General features: G+C 35.9%; 1 protein-coding gene across 9 annotated transcripts in view; it reads right to left on the bottom strand.

Moving 5' to 3' along the window:
- NTNG1 (netrin G1) overlaps positions 1-15,342 on the bottom strand; it is a 158,074-nt gene that overhangs the window by 36,762 nt on the left and 105,970 nt on the right. For 6 of the 9 annotated variants that reach the window (XM_087733632.1, XM_087733630.1, XM_087733631.1 and 3 more), the window contains exon 5: positions 14,830-14,856. In XM_087733632.1, the coding sequence (XP_087589758.1) occupies positions 14,830-14,856 (27 nt within the window). Of the gene's footprint in view, positions 1-2,579; positions 2,640-4,615; positions 4,682-14,829; positions 14,857-15,342 lie in introns of all 9 variants that reach the window. The other 3 variants (XM_087733638.1, XM_087733634.1, XM_087733637.1) reach the window with 2 other exon arrangements.

Genomic DNA, 15,342 nt, shown 5'->3' with positions numbered 1-15,342 from the left:
ACACATAATTAGCAATTACAGAAGCACAGGAAACAAAGCTGCACATAAAGTAATTCACTCTGTAACAAGGCTTCCTCCAAGTTATGATTTGGACTGAAGAAACATCTAATAATTACGAAGGACTTAGTCTGATATACACACATGCTCCTAAACATATGCAGAAGGACTACGCAAGTTCAGATGTGGCTCATCAACACTAAAGGTAAACAATGGGACCAATTCTTATACTTGGTTGCATTCCTATGGGTACTGCTCTTTTGTAACAACTGTGCTGTGTGAAAGAAAGCCTTTGTCTCAAAGTTAACTTATACTAAGATATAGGAAAGCTCTAGGAATCTTGATCATCAGACTGGTAAATGCTACACGATATAGGAAAAAACCCAGTTAGCTCCCAAAAAATCTAACATCTGATCAGATATTAGCAATGACGCAAAGGAAAAAAAAAGGCATGGCAAGTAACAATTAAATCAGGTTTTTGCTAATTTTTGCTTCCCTCCCCATTTTGCTAGTACAATAATATGAACTTATTTTTCTTATTGCTGTTGGCCTGATCAGTGAATCATTTTTACATCTGTCTGTATTTATAAAAAAAGCTATGTAAAGTGTCCTTATATGATTGAAATTGAATTATTTTCTCCGCTGGCTACATGCGGTGCTACCCTAAACCAGCCAAACATAACGTGTAGAATTGAATTCAGCATCATGCCAGCTGGGAAGCTAATACCTGTCAATGCTGTATGGCCTTTCTAGCTTATGCGGTTCACCTTAACCAGCACACCAAGACCAGAAAGTAGCCTGCTTATTAGACTTGTCAGAAGCACAGCTTAAGGTTTTTAGGCACGTCTCTCTGGCTAGCAGCCCAAACGCTTTCATGCACTGGCAAAGCCATGCAATCACTAAAAGAGATGGGAGAAAGTACCAAAGTCAGGCTGCAAATGGTTTACCCACAATGAAATGACATGAGCTTACAGTGCTAGAAAATGCTGCTTTCAGTTCTGAGTACCACATGTCAGAAAAGACACAGATAAACTGGAGACAGTTTAAAGCTGAATAACAATAACAAGTAAATGGTTTGGAAAATAAAACCTCAGAGGAGAGGTAAAGATAGCTAGATAGATTTAATGTGAAGGAAAAAGGGAGAAGAGAGAGCCATGTTAGATTTGATAATTGTCTTTGGATGATTCAGGAATTGTCAAATCCCTTGCCAACTCACAGAAGGATTTATGAGCCTTTAAAGACTATTTCCAACGCAATGGTTCTATTGCAACAATCTTGATCCTGTTGTAGAAAGCATGATAAAATTAGCCATTGAAGGAGGCTCATAAAGAGGTTGATCATGAAATTGTTTTGTTTCTATAAATTGAATACTTTTTTCCCCCATTATGATGCTATGCATTTACACCTTTGAGATGACACACTATTGTGCTGTGGGGACAAGGTTCAGCTGAAGCTTCAGCTGCGACCAATAAAACATGAAACATCATCACATGAAACAATGGTAAACACACACAGGAGGGAAGCATAATTTTTAAACTAAGACAGGTAATGCATGAGACAGCTATCACTGTCATTTTCTACTTAAAAGCACAAAGAGTATTTCAAGAAAAGTGCATTCAGAAATCATTAAGATATTTTTTCTTTTTCGTCTTCCAGTAACTCTGTGTTCTTCCTCTATACACTAACAAAAGGCAAACAAAGGAGATTTCATTGTAACCTTAGAAATGACCTGCTTCATAACAAACAGTATGGCTCATTATCATGATCTCTTAAAATAGGTGAAACTAAGTTCAAACATTTGTTAATATCCATCCCTATTCCTTGTTAATATGTATTTAATGAATAATGAGATATTCACAATAGCTACAGAGAGACAAAACATCTTTATACATACTCTTTACAGATAAATTGATGAGGAAGAACAACGAGAAGATCTCAGGGTTCAGACTGAATGACGTATGCAAATGAAACAGTTTGCCTGTAAGTCAGAGCGAATATTGGCATCCTTCATTATGCCCATATAATTCCATTTTTTTGACAAAACACCGAAACATCGGTTCCAAATGTAATGGCTACACTCTGAATTTGCACACTGTTACAATAAAATGAAGATGTAAGGCACACTTACAATGCATTAAAGGACATAACTTTGCATTACACTCCATGGCATTTAGAGAGACTTCTTGAGGATATGGACAATGACGTTTAATGTATTGTTTGCCCTCAACTAATCTGCTTATGTATCCTCTTTTACAATTTATGCATATCAGTGAGGAAAACAAGACTCTAGCAAACATTTGCTTTCTAAGCAACAATCTGAATGGTCATATTCATACATTTAACTCCGTTAAAAACAAATGCCATGTCACTTTCTATGCCAGCAGCGACTGTCTAAGAAGCGTATTTGTTATTTTCTTTGTATGGCTTATGTTTATGCAACTTAATGCGTCTGCTGTTGTCAATGAAGATGCCTCACCAGTAAGCTGATGGGTACACTTCACAGATATTCCAGATTCATACAGTGCAATGTTTTCACAACACGGAGCACTATGGAATCACTGTATGAATCCAAGAATTCCTACCTCTCTTGTGGTTTGCAACTTGAACAGAAGAAACAGTTGACATAGCTAATTTGGGAGCAACTGGATAGGTAATAAAATGAACAGTAAATTAGAAAAGGTGTCATATAGGAACAAATCAAAAGATTAGAATAAACTAGAAAAGGTGTCATATAGGAACAAATCAAAAGATTAGAATAAACTTCTTTATTTTCTAACTTCTACATTAACTTTAACAATGGTTATTGTGTTGTAAGGAAAGGGTGAAAGTTAGGGAAAATGAGTTATATACTGTTAACTGTCCAATCATTTGAGGTGTAATATCCAAGATAAAGAAAGGGAATGTAATTCACATCTGCACACTTTGGCAGTTTTGTGTTAGAGGTTATTTGATGGTTTCTCCCAGACCATGACCAATGACTATGGTAACCAGAGTGGTCTGCAAAGGGTTTTATGTAATTTACATGCACATTTATTCTGGCCTAATAGCATAAACAAAGAAAACACAATAAAATAATATTAGGTATAGGCAGATTTCTGTAATTATTCTCCTCATACACTATCCTTGACTGAAGTATTTAGTCTACAATAAATGTTAAACACTGTAACAATATACTGCAAGCACATAATCTGAATAGAAATGCTTTTAAGTTTTTGTGTTTTGTGCTCCCAACAAAATGTCAAAACTAAATTTACTAAAACTCTTATTTTTGGGGAAGAAACACTGAATAATTTTGTGCCATTCAAGACATGTTTTGCAATGAAGTTAAGTCTTAGATCACAAGCAGCGTAATTATGCTATGAAATCCATTAGAAATGCTAAGTATCATTTCACTGGGAATGTTTTGATTTAAAATCCCTGTGAATAATGTAGGCTAATCCTTACAGAGAGCACAGGAGCAGAGATCAATCTGGTTGGTTGGTTTGTTTGTTTAAGGAACACATGTAAAAGCTTGGAAAATATAACAGGGGCTAAATGAAGTTATTGGAATGCTAAGTATCACTTCATCAGGGATATTTAATTTAAAATATATGAAAATAATGTAAACGAAAGTACATTGCTAATGCTTATAGAGAGCACAGATCAATTAGTATTTTCTGTTTTGTTGGGCACATAGAAATTTGCACATATAACATAGTAGATTTTATATGTATGTGTGTATGTTTTGATTTGGTCATTGTGATCAATGGATTTAACTACAGCCCTTCCAATGTCATTCCCCAACAGATTCCCAATACATCTTGTTCAGGTTAGTAGCTATTTTCTAGATCACCTTTCCATTAATTTTATTCTCCATCTGTATGTGTTATAGCACAGAAAGGACACCCTTTGAACAGTCAAAGCAAGCCACAGGCCAGATTTCTGCAGGGATTTTTTGGGGAGCAAAGGGCAGTAAATAAGGAGAACAAAAGGATGTTATTTTTTTATAACGAGCAATCTTTTTGAAATGCGAAGTATAGCTGAATACAACTTCAAATAACAAAGAATCTTACTTTCATTAGTCATCTTAAGAAGTTGTTCTAGCTCTTTCAATGCTAATCATCATGCCACAGGCTGTGAGTAATTTTTTGTGTGGCACTCAAATTGCAGAAAACTATGAGACTATCCTGCAGAGAACTTGCTTGTATTATGGATGGCACGCAAGCCGAGAATGCCTCTGAGCTCACTTGGGAAAACAAAGCGGAAACAAGACATTAAAAATGGGTTTGATGTAGACAATGACAATCTTTCTCACTCAAGAATCTCAAAACTTACTCAAAAGACAGACTGCTGTCTAAACAAGTCCAACATTATCTAGGGCTTTCTGTATATCAGTACTTATAACCTGTGCGTCTACTTTTCCAGACTTTTTGCAGTGATGATGTGCATAATCTGAGTGTTTGTTGGAAGACTTTTCAGATAAGGTTTGTTTTATGGTTATTTTCTCACAGAATAGCATTACTTAGCACCAGAAGAAAAATGAGTTGGATTATCATTGTTACTACTTTTGCCACCATGTGGGACTCCTTGAAAGCAATTTCAGTAATTTTAGACCACTAGGAATTTTACAGCATCCTACCTTGGTTTGGTTTAGAAACCTCAAGGGAAGAAATATTCGGCCATATCCTATCAAACTTTGGAGGATCTGCATGCATCAGGAAAAATCAGGTTTTGTTATTTACATCTGTGATATTGTTCTAAACAGGCAAGCATATGGACAAAGACATAGATTACAAACATCCATTACTGGACGAGGCTAGGTTGCACTTGAACAGTACATGACTCCACAGTGAACAAGAAAACAAGCAATTGATGATTCCCAAAACACCAAATGGACATAAAATACTGTGCATAACAATTTATCTTCCGTGGTTTAAAATATAATTTTCTTCAATGAGAAGATATCCTAGACCAATATATGTGATTCTAACACCAGGAACAAAACGGGAACATATTCTGTTAAAACTGCTCTGTAGAGATACAATGACAATATCAGACAAATATGGATTTCTTACCAAAGACATATCTTACCGTAACATCCTGCTTTAGGGCCTTTTGAGTGAATTATATTTCTGTTATCAGAAGAAATATATTTACCAGTAGAGTGGGCCTTTTCTTTTGCTGTCACACTTTTGTGTGTTGTATCTATTTCCTATCACCTCTACTGATATATTTTACAGCTTGATTTTTTTTTGTAAGAACATTAAATGTCTACACTTCTTAAAGGCCCTACGTAATGCGTCACCTACGTGTAGAAGCATTTTGTCTCTCAGTGAAACAATTAGCTATGTCTCTTCAGAGCTTCATCTCCTTTGGTCAATGTGCTTTGGGGCGGGGGTAGTGGGGAGTGATAATCCTTAGCAGAACGGTGCTCAGTGTTGGAGCTGAGAGTAAGTAAATGGGATGGGGCTGCGGGAGGAGGAAAGAAAGCTTTTCTTTGGGCCCTGATCTGGGAAATGGTATTTATACTCTCCTTATTTTTCTGATATAATCTTTCATCTGTTTTCATCTGCCTAGGTTTGAACATCAGATTTGGACCATGTTTTTATCATCTTCTGTGAGTACTGCAGTGGTTGTGCCCTTTCTGAGCTGAGCAGAATTTTCCTTAATGGCCACATCAGCCTACATAGTGGTGATACTAGTAGGGGGAGAGCTATTTCTTCATTTCTACCTACAAGGAACTCAGCTGGGTAGTGAGTAGATGCAGTTGTCACAACCTAGTTGGCATTAAGGGTCTAGGCTTATAGGTCTTTTGGAAGAAGGTGTGTTTCACTGTTATGTCCACCTTAGCGGAAGACGTGCAGGGATGCTATGACAAAAAGACTGGGGCTTCAAACATCTGATGTGGAAGGAGGACATGATTTTTTTCCATAGTATCTTCTGACCCATTTGTCAAGGGTGAAGAGAAATCGGCTGGGTGGGGATGGCTGTCCCAAACGTCCTCCCACATAGAGAACAATTCAAGGAAAGGATGATGACCTGCACTGTGCCATTTACTGTTAAGTAGCCTTCTGCAATTGAATCAGTCAAGTTGTGATATAATCACATCATTACATCATATTCTTGCATTTTTGTGCTTTTTCCTTATCAATCAAGAACACGGAAGAAAGAAAAACAGAGTCAGTTTCGTAGATTCTCAAACAGTCTATGTATTGATCAAAAATAACCTGCCTCTACTGGTCAGATCCACCAATTCACACACATAGGAAGTGCAAACACAATAGTCAGAGGGTATGATAAAAGGTATCTAAAAGCCATACTTACTGAGGTGGCATGATAACCCTAGCCCACTGAAAGACTGTAATTCCATGCACCTGAGACACCACCTTCCTCCTCCTCCTCCTCCTCCTCCTCCTCCTGCAACACTGACTGACTGGTTATATTAAAGAAGTTTCAAGCACACACAGACAAATTATTTGCACAGTTAATCCACTGTTAAAGTTTTGGTAGTTTTAGGAACACTTAGGCTTGACCTAAAGATTTTAAAGGGACTGGACATTAGAGAATACATATAAAAATCAGGAACTAAAAAAGAAAAAGCAATCTTTATTGACTACATTGTCCTGCTCTCCCCTGAGCCTCTTTCTCTTTTAGCCATTGTGCAACATCAGGGTTGTTGCAGAAAACCTGTAACATTTCAGACCAGAGCTTCCAAAATCCTACTTCTGTTGTTGAATATTGTTTAGCACACATACTCCAAAATTTCACATGCATGATCGTCTCCAATTGAAATGGCCCAGGTATTACTAGAAGTAAAAGTAATAGCGTCAAAGCATTGTAATTCCTCAGGACTAACCCTCTGGAATATCTGCCATTTAATAAACTATAAGTCCTATATAGGAAATCAGATATTTTATATAATCTGATTCATATAATCAATAATATTTCATATATAATCTTATTCTGATGATTTCCCCAAGTAATCTCTTGTCTTGTCCAAACAAAATCATTGCTTGTAGGACAGAAAAATCAGTGTTACATATTTCTTAGTAATCCTTTAAATGCTATAGATCTGTGCTCGTTTTAGCAAACTTACTTAAAATAGAGGTTGTGACTTACTGCAAAATAATTAAAAATTCCCCGACTCTTTAAATTAGATTAAATTCAGCTGAGTTTCTTAATGGACATCCAAAACAATAAAGAGCATATTTACAGTGCCTGAAGATTACCAATTAAGTATTACTACTAGTGATTATTACTAGTTATTAGTGATAATTACAACCATCTTAGAAGGGACTTCTGGAGGTCATTTGTTCCACCCTTTGCTCATAGCAGGGTCAACTTCAAAGTCAGATGAGGTTGTTCACGGTAATATCCAGCTGAGACCAGCCACTGCCTTCAGTGTCTCTGGGCTGCTTAGTAATGTGGTTAATGCTCCCAAGGACTTAATGCTTCTATTATGTGGGTTTTTTGGGTTTTTGTTTTTTTTTTTTTTAATCTTTGGTAAAGATAATATTTTTTTCTTATATCCTTCTTCATGGAATGTATTATCATCAAGATTAGAGTTTTCTTGATAAAGGCCTTTCTTCTTATCTTTGAAATTTAGGTTTGGGTTTTTTTGGTTTTTTGTTTTTTTTTTTTTTTTTTTAAATGGAGACAACTTTAAATGCTTTATCTAAAAAGGTATGTGAGACATCCAAGTCAAAGAATGTTGACTGTCATTCCCGCAAGTGTATTGGAGCAGATGAGTCATCCTTTGAACAGGCACTGGGAAGACTCATTTAGCAGCTAGTTATTCTTTTATAGCAACTTGTGAAAATATTTCTAGTCCTCGGTGATTACCTCTAAGGGTTTTGTATATAGAGAAGTTAACTAGATAAACCAAGCATTTCCAGAACAGTTCCATGTATGGACACTGTATTCTGTAATTAAAGTAATTATTTGCCAGAATAATTAATGACTTTTGGTGTAGGTATGGTAGAAGATATATAAATCTACTGTAATACATTCTATGACAGGTATTCTGGGCAAACAAGGCTACAGAAATGTGAAAAAGAGTTTCTAAAAGTATATTTTAGTGCTATTATTTAAAAGTGAAGCTACTGTAGGCACCTTTAAGAGTAGAGGTATGTGAGCTATATGACTGAGCAGAAAATCAGGTATGACATTTTAAAGTTGCATTGGAAATTTCTGCATTTTTAGTTATTATTGTTCCAAAGCCGATTATATGCAGAAAATAACTATTGGGGAAAAAAATCTTACTTTCATGAATTAAGGAGAAACTGATTGCGTGATACTTATTACGTGTATGATCATTTCCTTCTTTTTTTTCTTCCAATCCTTTTTTTTGGATATACAGTATCGGAATTACCTATGATATCAAACGAACAAAATCTGTCTCAAATATTCACTGGAACTGCAGTCTGCACCATGGGCTACATCATGGTTTCAGACTGAGGAAACAGTGGAAATGAACGGGTAGGTTCAGCCTGATTCCAACCAGACAGCTGCACATGAAAAAACCTGTCATGATGTTGGCAGAAATTAATCAGCACTTTGTTGCTTTCTCACTCCAACAAAGTACTGAGCTGGCAGTACAATTAAAATGTATTCCCACTGAGAGGGGCTATCCTTCCTCAGGGATGAAGAGCACAGGTGATGGAGCGTATGAAGACTACATTGCTGCCCGGGCATCTGTGCTCTACGGCAGACTAGCGTATTTTCATCTCCTAAACTGTTTCTGCTGACCTGGTCCACAAACAATGCATTTGATGAAAATTACTAATAATAAATCAGTAAGTCTTAAATAATGCTTACTCTAATGGAAGACAGGGAGCACTTGTGTTGACAACTGTCATTATTATTTAATTTATAATAACGATACGGAACCCTAGTGAGAGACTCTGATTAAGGTGTTTTTTAACTTTCCTTCAACTTCTATTTAAACCATAAAAAAGCATTAAAAAAATTGTCAATGTAAGCTTAATGATTCTAGTAGGAGTCCATGTTTCTAGTCATAGAAAATTGGCCTTGCCACTGCCTGTTTTAAACCATGAGTAGCTGAGAGTAAGTATCTATTCTAAAATATAAATGTCTGCTGAGCATAGCGGAGTTATATGTATGACAGTGGGTTTGGTCGTTAATATTAGACAACAAATTAGGAATAATAAAAATAATGCTCACTGAAATCAATGGCAGATTTAGTAACTGCTGGAATAATTGGGTGTGTTTTTATCAGATCATATTCCTTCACTTATTGCAAAGATCACACTATCATTATTACAGCATTTCTATCTCATTAGGTCTGTTTGAGGTCATGATAACCTACCTCACATAAAATTTGCCTTTCAGCACTTTCATAACACTGTAAAATCGAAGTCATCAAAAGGGAAGAAATACTGAAAAAGTTTTTTTTAAAAAAATCACTCCTTTATTTTATTAAGTTAAAAAAAATACTTGGCCAATGTTAGGCAATCTTTTTTGGAGCAATGTAGGAAGTTTCATACCTGTTCCTTTGAAGAAAGGAGAATTCTGCATAAATGTGAAGATGTGGTTGTTTTATGGCAGCTCCTCAGCCATAACAGCTTTTATAACTGTTGGAAGAATTTAAATGCAATTAGTCCTTTACGTGCCCACTTGTTGTCTTAGAGTAAAAGAAAGTGATCTTTTCAGAGGCTTAAAAAAAAAAAATCCAATGATCCAGCTCTGGCAACTTTTAAATATCAGAAAAAAAATCCACTGATTTTAACAAATGTGTTGGCTAATTCTCAAACTAATGAGGTTCGAGGGAGCATTCTTCAATTGTAATATTTCCACTAAAATATTTGCAAAAGTGCACAATGAATTCAAGTATTTTTGGAAGGAAATATTTAGGTACTTTCTTACAGAAAAAAAAAAGTAAATTATGCTGGGGATAGTTTGCGGGGGTTGTTTTATTTTGATTCATTCTGCTTTTTCCTACAAAGATGCTGAAATTGGCTGGTTGACTAGGATTATTGTACAGTAATTCACAACTGATGAAGAACAGTAAATCAAGATCTTTTTTTAAAAATCAGAATGCTGATTTGGAAACCTCATTCTTCCCTTATACACTATGAAATAAACTGATTACATGTCTAAGGGACAGAAAGAAAAAGAGAAGAGGGTAAAATATAGAAGTGCATTTTTTCCTAGCAATTTCTCCCTAAGCTTTATAGATAATTAGATTTTTAAATACCTTCGTGGATCATGTCTGCTCTCTATGAATTCCCTGAGTAACTGCATCTAAGCTTGCGTATTGCAAGTACAACGTGTTTTGCATGGGTACCATGGTACATACCAAAATGTTGATACCTTATTCTATAGTGTCCTATCACTGGATTGTTTATTAATGGTTAAAACAAAGATAACTGTCAACTAAGTAATTTCCTGTATATTACAGCAAATAAAAAAAGCACTGAAAAGACAATTTGACTGATGATACACTGTTTTTGACTAACTCAAAATGATGAAGGTAAACTGGGATGAAGAATGAGAAACAATACCAAACCGTCAGTGGCCATGTCTACTAGATTGGTGAGAATGGCTCTTCTTATCTGTTAAAATTGGTGGATCTGGCAAAAGAAAAACTCAAACAAAGGCTCCCCCAAATCCCACCCCAACAACCTGTCCGTGCTCCCTGGAGCAGCGCTGGTAGTCTGACCCTGCGCTGGAAATCACTCCGCAAAGAGAGGGTTTCTGCTCAGCACTGGGGTCAGCCCGGGCGCTCCGCTTACTGAACTTCAAGGGTGAAATCCTGTTTATACAGAAGAAAACTGGCTTTGTTATGAATCCTACCACGTAGATAAACTACTCACAATGTCTTTTATTTGGAATGTTAAATTTATTTCAGATCCAGTGTTCAAATGAGTGCATTTTGTGACATAGGCTATCAGTGTTTTCTTTCAGCCCAGTAATGTTTTAATACAATGGAAAATCTAATTGTGAAAGTGAAAAATTCTGAGTGCTTCAAAGTATTAAAGGAGGGAAAACAAATACTGTTACTGGCTTGATATTATAATCAGTTACTTAGATAAGGTGATTGCCTTAGACTAGGAGCCTGATTAACAGTATTACTTATTAAAAAGTCAGATTTGGATAAAATTGAATTGAAATGAGAACATTTTGCTAGTATGTCCAAAATAATATATATAGTCTGAAGACAGTATTTAAATGTTCTAAGGAGATAAACATCTTAATGGTCTCTCAACAGTACAGCTTTCTCTGTAAAACTTGGCTTCAAATAACAATAGAAAAGTAATGTACAACCTACTTATGCATGTTTATATCCTACTGACATATGTGGGTGTTGTGTACATACTCTAGTGCAGAGCTTGGCATTGTAATGGCTTTGATCCCATGACTGTAAGTTTAATGAGAGAACTTCTCAGTTACTGCAAGGGGGCAAAATCAGGTCCAAAACGCTTTGTGTTGTTATAAAAAAGAAAAAAAACCCGCTAGTATTTGCTCTCACAACCTTTTAAGATATATATTTACCACATTAAAATTTCATAACAAATACGTAAAACAAATAAAGCTACACTCATCCTAACACTATTTTAGTTCCAGAAAAATACCCACTAGATCTTTCAAGGTTAAGAAAACAATAAAATAAAAGGGTGCCCATTCAGTCTTTTTTTTACTTTTGTGTCTTGCATTTGTTATCATTTAAAAAAAAAAAAAGTTTTCTTAATTTGAAATTGGCTGTAAAGAAGAACAAAACCATAGAGAACAAAGCAGAAAATACCATTTGATTATTGTGATTGCATCTTGCACTTGGGTGCACGGTCTGTCTCTAAACTCTGACTCATCTGCCACCAGCAGGTTTTAAGGTGATAAGCACCCACACAGAGCTATTTGCACATCATATCTATCCTATCCTGTATCTAATTATACCCTTTATAACAAACTGTTTAGCATAATTAGTGGAGTTATGCTTTACAGGAATAAAGATAGAAGCTGTAGTTTAGAAGATTCAACTTTTTTGAAGGCACACGTGTACAGATTAGTAACTTTGATATTTGGTCACAATAATGAACATTTTGATGCATTGGTCTATGTAAAATTGTACAATCATTATTTTAGCAAGTAAAATAATGTTGTTTTCAGAATATTTACATACTGTATGTAAGCATTGCTTAAAATTATGAAATGGTTTTGGGACTCATTAATTGCTAATACTTTCACCAGTATTTTTCCAGACATGGCTGAAAAATGCTCAAAGGGCCAGCATTGGAATCAAGAATGCTGGAAATGACCAGAGAACCTATTATTCAACTAGATAGACAACAGCAGGTACAAATGACCTTAATGGGAAAGCTCTGATTTTTTTTTTTCTTCTAGATGATCAGAAAGGATGTTTACTTAATGACCACTCTTTCTTTGTGTTCAAACTTTAATGATGAGCTGCTTTAATACAAGATCCTTTGAGGTAAAAAAGGAATAGAGAACGAGACATGTATGTGCACGCGGGTAAATATATTTTATTTTTCTTTGCTTGCTTTCATTGTGGTCTTAAAAGCGTTAAATGAACATCGCTTGCAGTGGCATCTTCTTTGTATGCTGGCAGTTTAGCCTTCATAACCCCCCGCCCCAACCCCATCCTCCTTATATACTAGGAAAAAGCTTGAAGCACACAAAAGTCAATACCCACCCGTGCCCCCCCCCCCCGTTAGTGTTTGCTGCCAGGCAAAATAAACCCCAAACTGTGTCTCCTGAGAGTAACTCCCTGTCCCCAGATGGGGAAACACTCTGCTGATATGAACACAAACATTGTATTAGCATAGACAAAAGAAGAAATCATGCAGAATCCATTAAAGCAGCCGCAACTAATTAATCTTGTTTGGTTTTATTTGTTAATTGTACTTCTGTTAAATTCTCTTAGAGACCAGGATAAATTTATGGGTTCTATCCTTGTTTAATTATAATTCTGCTATTTCTATTTTATAGGAAAGATGTTCAGAACATTGTGCAAGTAGAACTATTTTCCCCCTGAGCTATTTAAGAAAAAACACATGAAAAAACCAAGCAGAGTATCAGTATTTACTTGTGCTCATGAAGAGATGCTTGTGCTTCATCATTTCCAGGTAGGCAAAGAAATTTGTTGAATTCTACCACATATTATTCCAAGACATTTACAGCAGATTAAAGACAAAGCACAAGATAAGACTTGCAGAAACTCTTGTATTTCCTATGGAGTGTTAAACAGAACTTTCTCCATTTGTACTAGTCACCCCAATGTAAAATACAAAGAGGTCAACAATGCATCCTTTCAGGTCACCGTTGTTTAAAAGGTATTTGAGTTTCCCTATTAAGTTTTCAAAGGCCAACATCTGCTGATGCTCAGAAATGGTAGATGTGGTGACAAAGGCTGTATGGAGTGTGAAGTGAAAACACAACCATATAGTCCATGCAAGACAGTACTAAGAAACTATAGCACAACCAAACTCCAAAGAACTATTTTCCCATTCATCCCATTTCTGTTATTAATGGCAGGAATATTCCTGAGAACAGTGACATAAACTTCTCTTTCATTTAGTTCATTTTTTTGGTTATAAATACATGTATAAACACAATGTTTTGAAAATAGCAATCATGCAAATGCCAAAGGAGATCCTAGAGCAGGAAAATTACATTATTAAGATTGAAGGCTTTCATTTGCACGTTATTGTCATTGATGCTGTTTCACTATTTAAAGCGGCAAAACAGATGCCATGGCATTCAGCTGTTAGTGCTGCTCTCATTTGCAAGGAGGCTAGTTTTGATGGCATTTGACTTGCTGTCTAGAGCTTAACAAATCAGCACCATTCATGAGCTTAAGTAAACTGAGCTGATTTATAAATTGACAGACCTGACCCTGCATCATAAGAGGTGAGGCAGTTTTACCCAAATTATTAGAAGCTTTTCAGTTGGATATCAGGTATGGCAAATTGCATTTTACTACTGTGATATTTTATCATTGTGATAATCCTGCATCACACAAGTTCTGTTTGGGGAATATTCTTTCAGTCAGCTGCAGCAGGATCCCATTTCTACCTGCCTGCTTTATTTTTAATCAGCTAACGCGTTGTGACTGTGTGCACTTCTCAGCTCTGGAACTCGGTCAGACTCACGGCTGAGCTACTGTGCACTTAGTCCCTTCAGGTGTTTTATTTAATTAATCATCTATTTCATTGATATACTAGTTCTTTACATAACGGTTTTACGGTTTTGTTATAGTTTAAGTGTAATATTTTGGTGCTTTAATTGCATACAGGAAAGTAGGTTTTTGTGAAGGAACAAAATTCTGTTTATTTTGTGGAGTAAAGCCTGGTTCAAACGCCGCTGGAGTTAATGCAAAGATTCCAGCAGATACACTGCATTTGCTAAGCTACTTCATAAAAATGAAAACTCTTCCATTTATAAACTCTTCCATTTGCTCTTCGATTTTACACACACACATACGTGCATGAAAATTAATGGTCCTATACTTCTCTGTTATTAGCAAACACTTTTTTTTTTTTTTTTTTTTTTGAAAAGATGCTCAACAAATATTTTCTGTGGAACAGTGTCTTAATTCTCTGTATAACACTCAGTTTTATAGCACTCAGTTTTCATCTGCTGATCAGAACTGATCAGCAAATCTGCGGTTGAAGGGAGACGTGTTGTCAGGGGTGACTTTCTCTCTGACCATGTAACACGGTTACATGTTAATGCAACAGAGGAAGGCCAATACATAGCCCCTGCACTATAGAACACATTTTCAGAGAAACATTATCTGCAACAGAAAGGGATGTTGGGAAATTAGATCCGAGAAGCTGAATGACAATGCAAAACAATACTTGTTTTATTACTTACTACCAATACTGGAAATACTGGGTATACCTGTAAAGAAAACACAAAAAAGTACAGTTAGCTGTTTGCTGTGGTTGGCTGAGCTATGACATCTCAGATTCTGAAAACAGTTTTCTCCTAATTTTCAGAATATTATCTCAATACATAGTTAAACCCAAGCAACTGCCAGTATGTACCCAGCCCTTTATAAATGCAGACCCTCTAGATTTTTCAGTATGAGGCTGCAGGGACCACTAAAATGTGTTGACAGATGGGTATTTCTGGGACCTACACCAGCTCTCTGAACTTCATGAATTTGTTCAGAACAGTTTTGTGTTTCAACTAACCAGCCATTAGGTTTAATGCTCTAGATAAAAATATCAGTCATGCATGTATTATGCAGATCTAGGAGAATAATTTAACCAAGGGATAGATGCATTGCTAACTGCTTTGGCCAGCTGCTTAAATCAGTTGATACCTTCTGTTGCATTAACTCTATATAGCTATTTTTTTCCTTTTTTACCTGATGGTTATCTA

Source organism: Nipponia nippon, unplaced genomic scaffold, assembly GCF_047370975.1.
Source record: "Nipponia nippon isolate SJK-2023a ecotype South Korea unplaced genomic scaffold, ASM4737097v1 scaffold_5, whole genome shotgun sequence".
In the NCBI taxonomy this organism is placed as follows: Eukaryota; Metazoa; Chordata; class Aves; order Pelecaniformes; family Threskiornithidae; genus Nipponia; species Nipponia nippon.
This window is presented reverse-complemented; position numbering and strand designations above follow the sequence as displayed.